Raw genomic sequence first — 5,898 nt, forward strand, 5'->3', positions numbered from 1 at the left:
TAAGATCTATTAAATAACTGTTTAAGAATAGTGTAATGCTTCGGATTTCTGGAATTATGTTTATCATGATGTTTCGAAAGCATCCCATTATAAGTTCATTTAAAAATGAGAATAAAAGAAATAATTAAATTAAAAATTTATATATATATATATTTTTTCTCATACGTACATAATATTATTTACGAAACTATGTATAAGTAATAGACATAATTAGATTTATTAAATTCATGGGTCGATTTTTTGCAATTCGTCGCCTCTTATCAGTATGTTTTCGAGAAAATAAAATCAATATTACATTCATGAACGATGTTTTGGATTTACAATCAACAATTGAGAGAGAAACATATCATCGTTATATAATATAACATAATTATACCTACATTATAAATTTATGTTATGATTTCATAGAAGTAAATATAATATTATTTGTGTTTGTCTACTAAATCAATAAATACTAAACCACAAAGCAATGTTAAGAAATAAGTACATTAAGATCATTTATAGGTGAATAAAGAAAATGCTATTTTATAAAAGATGTTCTATTTAATATAAATAAAACATAATTATCAGAATCATAATAGCGAAACACTTTATATATCAGGTAAAATATTTTCATATCAGCATTTTTTTTTATATGAGATCGTTATACAAGCATTAGGTAATATATCTTATCATTTAAAATGGATTAAAAATATAATTATATATTGTAATTCTGAATCTAAGTGGTTTTCGACTTCGATACGAGCTAATACTACTTCAAAATTTTATTACAAATAACTACGATTTATTTCTGTTGTATAAGTCCTTAACCATTTACATTCTAAGCAAAGTCTATGAATCGATGTTTTAAACAATAATATGACTGGCCATAAAACATCCTCAAGATAATTTTAGATCTGATGCAGTAGGCTAATAGCACTTATGTATGGTACATGGATTATTTGCCGCCGATATTGGCTTCGAATTATACGATCGGAACAGGAATGTAACTGTTATAAAAAGCAACGTCAATATAATAAATTTAAATTATTTTCATGAATATAATATATATTGTAAAAACTCTTAATGCGATATTTATAAATTATTACATCGAGACGTCATTCGAGAGTGTTTTACGGCGCGATTTTTTTTTAATTAAAATTGTTTAAGATTCACAATCACCTTAAACTTATTTCGTTCGTGAATTATCATTTTCTTCAAAATCTTGATGTATGTACCTACTGTTATTGAGACAAAAAACAATTATACTGAAAACGTTAAGAATTCATTTTATTTTTTATTATTAAATAACGATATATAAAACGTCATTTTAAATTAGAGTATAGAGTAATCTCGTTTATCATAATATAAGTTAGTATGTGTTTGTATTCGGTATATAAAACAATTTCTTTCATTTTTCATGTGTTGATACACCTCGAAGGTCGCAGTAAAATTCGTTAAAAAAAACATTACAAGTATTCAAGATCTTACGTTAAACTAAAAATAATTTCTTTAAGAAGATCGTAATCAGCGTGTAATTATTCTTACCTTAAAATGTAATTAACCACTAACTACCAACATAAAGACTAGAAAAAGATAGTTCTTAATTACATCTATAAGGTTCTATATCGCTAACTTAATTGTATTTAACAATATTTAGTCGTATGTACATTGAAGATAATGAATATTTTAAAATTAATTTCATGTAGTCTTTCACTCAAATGGATAAGATACACGATGAGAATATCGTTATCAATACTAACTCGATGGGTAATGGCAGAGCTGTCATTGAACTTTATAATTATATTTATAACAAAATTACATTACGATATTTAAATATTGTGTGTAATAAAAAATATTACAGTACGTAGTTAATAAGGTTCTATGATAGCACTATCGATTCATTAATACCTAATATTAAGTATATTAAGTTTTCTAAGTGTGTGTATATCTAGTGATAATATTGAAACAAACGGTAGGGCTAAATTTTATAATACGTACTAGTGTTCGAAATTCACTAGTGTTCACTTATTACCTATCGTCAATAGGCATTATTACATCAAGCACTTCCCTGCTCTTCGCCTCCCGCTGTCTTCAAACCGTTCTACCTGGGACAATAATAATAAATAAATGAATTTGTGATCGTTTGATCAATCATCGTTTTATGAATTATTTCATAAAATACATAATATATTATTTCAAAATTGTTTAACGTTTAACCGTCGAATGTTCAGGTAATGCGCGTGGAGCTTGTTTTAATGTTATTGCGATCAATAAGAATATCAATTATTTAGTGAGACCCTTATGAAAAAAAAATGAAAATAAGAATCATCTACATACATTTTTTTTGTAAGTAAACTTGTTCTATTGTTTTAATATTTACTAATTAATTATCTAAATGAATTTAGGTGGGTGGTGAGGTATCTACACCTCCTTATTATAAAGTACCTTTAGGTATATAACAAATTACTTACTACCTCATATAGTTTAATATTCAAATGGATGAGTCCAAGTAGGTGGTAGGTATATGGAGTGACTAGAACTACCAATTTATACATGACAATCAGATTGTTTGGATAGAAATCTATTGACTAACGAAGTCTCTCCTTACCTCTTTACGTTAAATTATTTCCGTTTTAATAAAATACCAAATATAATAAATAAAAAAAAATTAATAAAGCGTCATTCAGGGAAGAAGCGCGCTTTCGGGAGTGTATAAATCTTTTGTATGAATCTGAATTAAGTGCCTGTATGTATTTTTCTTTAGAAATTACTTAAAATACTTATTAAGTTTTTCTTTTATTTTTTAATAAATATGACATATGAAAAAAGTATAGGGTACTATTTCTACCATTAAATTTATTTAAATAGAAACTAATATCAATTAGTATAGGTAGGTATATCGCGACTTAGGTGTAAAATGAAAACGTACGTCTACGTAAGTACGTTAACTAGGTACCTACAATAAGTTTCGGTAAACCCTAATGAATGTGACATAAGTATTTTTTTAAGATCATCTTATTCCTTAGAAATTTTAGTTAAATATTTAAAATATAATCAGAAATAAGTATAAATGTTTGACGATACATTTTTTCTTTGACAGGATTCTACGCACTTGGTCACCAGATGGTCAGTTTAGTTATTCTTCGATGCACAAAAGATAAAAGCGGATTAATGGACACCCAAAAACATTAAAACAAACTCCTATTGAATAAGTATATAGTTTTTTAAAACATGATATTTTTAGTTTTAAATCTAAAGATAAAAATATTTACTTTAACTAACATAATATTTATATTTAAACAAAAATTACAAGTATAGATTTATTTATGATCATTCCTTTGTTATGTAAGTAAACAGTTAAACCGTCAAGACAAAATATTTCAATGATTTCTCATGATTTAAAAAAAAATCCGTATGCCCTGGTATTACGAGTACGTTCCTGGAGTACCAAACAGTTCACATGTTGTCAAACAATATCGTGTTGCTTCTTTACGACACGAACCCTCAGCAGTGGAACGGCGCAACTCGGCGCTGCACGGACACTCACGCCACTAGTCATTGTTACGGGCAATTTTAAACACATGTGAAGTTTCGACATACCTATAGGTGTGAACGGAGCGGGAGGCGGCAGGGTCGGCCGCCGATCTGTAAACAGTGGTTATCGACGCGACGCCACTTGGCTTCACGGCATCTCCGGCTACAGCGCTATATTTATCCGCTCTGGAACTGACGCGTACGGCTAAATCCGTTCGGCGCCGTGTGATGCCGGCCTCCTGCAACCACAACCACGTCACGAAACTACCCGACGCTTACCCCACGGCCGCTGGGGTTGAAGTCGAACGCAACTCGCACAGCGTTATTCGCGACGCCTAAGCTAAATGGTTTAAAAACATTCGCAAGGCGCTTGCAGTACAAATAATGTTTGTCTTACCTGAGGGCGATATCTCAGTAGGATTTATGAGCTGATGCGGGTGCACTGGCGACACATGCTTGGTGGTGATAGTAAGAGGGTGCCGGCGTACGGTAGTGATGATGAGGCGGTGGGGAAGCGCGGTAGGCATCGGGAACAGGTGAGCCTCCTCGGAATCCTGCCAACTGACAACTTGGTGGCTCAAAAAGATCACGAAAAGATGGTGGCAGTTGCTCAGCTGGTGGTTCAGGTGCAGCATACCAGCCAGTTGTAGCTGCTCGAAACTCCTCAGCGGCAAGTGAATACGGCTGGGGCGAGCAGTAAACTGCTGATGGGGGTAAACGGGGCTCACTGAACTCGTCCATAGGCTCTACTAGTTTATCATACCTCGAGCAATCTGAGCCTGGTTCTCTTTTTGGTCTACATTCAAATATACGAGGCTTTACATCTGGTTTGACATCGCGTGCTTGTCCCAACGCGTCCGCGCTGCTTAGCGCCTCCTGTGCAGCCAGGGCTTCCTGCGCTTGTTGCAGTTGTTGCTGGCGCTTTAGAGCTTCCTCTTTTTCTTTCAGAGCATCTTTTTTCTTAAAGCGACGCCGCCGTCTTAGGTAAGAACCGTTGTCGAACATATTATATGAATCAGGATCCAAAGTCCAGTAGCTCCCTTTGCCTGGTTTCTTATCGTCTCTTGCCACTTTAACAAAGCATTCATTGAGACTTAAGTTGTGTCTTATTGAGTTTTGCCACCCTTGTTTGTTTTCTCTGTAGTATGGAAAACGTTCCATTATAAATTGATAAATACCATTAAGCGTAATTCGGCGATCAGGTGCATTTTGTATCGCCATAGCAATAAGGGCAATGTAAGAATATGGCGGCTTGACCATATCTTTAGGAGTTCCGACATGTTGTTGGTGAGGATGGAGATAGGGTGGCCCATAGCCATATCGATACTGTTCATAGGCATATGGTGTCACTCCAGCGGAATAGCCTCCCGTGGCTCCACTGCGGTACGCATAATGGCTCTGTTCACCGAACAACGCGTGCATCGTGATGAATTACGTTCACTGGCACAACATGATAAAACCCGACCGCGATACCTCGACGCGCTACTCCTACGGCAACAAAACGATGACTGACTGATTTTGTTTAGATTCACAACAAGGCTCGTTTACATAGCGGGCGCTAAACGAGAGGCGAATGAGCGGAATTGTGGGCGACACCGGTTGATGCGTTACGCCGCAGCTAGAACCGCCCACTTCAATATATCGTTTGTCTCGTTTCGGCGACTGTCTGAGAACTGTACCCGTCTCCTTCTGACCAGAGCTAGGATGTATCAGGTGGGAGGCTAAGCAAAGTGGGTGTGGCTTAGGGCGGTACCGACCCGAATTTAAAGGCACTTCTGAATGTATATCTCCCTTGCGTCCCTAGCTCTTAAAGCCCTTTGTTCGGCGCGATTGACAATTATTCTTGCTGCCACAATTCAGCAGAACTTGAACACTTGTTACAATTCCACATTTATGAAGTAAGGAGGTAAATATTTTATTTATTAGTTTAAGGACTAGGTTTTAAAATAAATATATTACATATGTTAGTATATGTTCTGTTATTCATTACAAATCTTTAGAAAAGTTCAATAATATTTTATTTAAAACAAAGCTGTGTTACGAGGTAGGTAATTACATGTATCAGAAGTTTTATAAAAAATTTGGAATACAATTGTTTCCTTCTCATAATAATTAAAAAACAAATTAATATATCATTGAAATACAGGGAGGGTAAAAATACAATACCCCTAGATAGGTATACATGTAGGTAGACGTATAGGTATACCTATTGTGTAGGAGTTTTAATAGGTAATATTGTGTTTTGTGTTATATTTATTCTTACGTAAGTTTAATTTAATTTATTTTTTTTATCTAACGCGACCCAGTTAATTTAAAGGTTCCATTACCTATATTTGAAACATAATATAATTTATGTTAAACAATTTAAATAAATAGGTAAAC

At 33.8% G+C, this 5,898-nt stretch overlaps 1 protein-coding gene across 1 annotated transcript; it reads right to left on the minus strand.

Annotated features, from left to right (window-relative positions):
- Positions 1-1,309: 1,309 nt before the first annotated feature.
- On the minus strand, positions 1,310-5,003 carry LOC113396305 (fork head domain-containing protein crocodile-like). The gene is made up of 3 exons (XM_064220383.1): positions 3,914-5,003; positions 3,583-3,755; positions 1,310-2,087 (listed from the first exon to the last, which is right to left on the minus strand). The coding sequence occupies exon 1, from the start codon at positions 4,936-4,938 to the stop codon at positions 3,928-3,930; it is 1,011 nt and encodes a 336-aa protein (XP_064076453.1). The 5' UTR covers positions 4,939-5,003; the 3' UTR covers positions 1,310-2,087; positions 3,583-3,755; positions 3,914-3,927.
- Positions 5,004-5,898: the final 895 nt, after the last annotated feature.

Source organism: Vanessa tameamea, chromosome Z, assembly GCF_037043105.1.
Source record: "Vanessa tameamea isolate UH-Manoa-2023 chromosome Z, ilVanTame1 primary haplotype, whole genome shotgun sequence".
Taxonomy (NCBI): Eukaryota; Metazoa; Arthropoda; class Insecta; order Lepidoptera; family Nymphalidae; genus Vanessa; species Vanessa tameamea.

Bases quoted from the DNA above. Each gene is read 5' to 3' on its own strand.
- LOC113396305 (XM_064220383.1), bottom strand. From the start codon at position 4,938: ATGCACGCGTTGTTCGGTGAACAGAGCCATTATGCGTACCGCAGTGGA.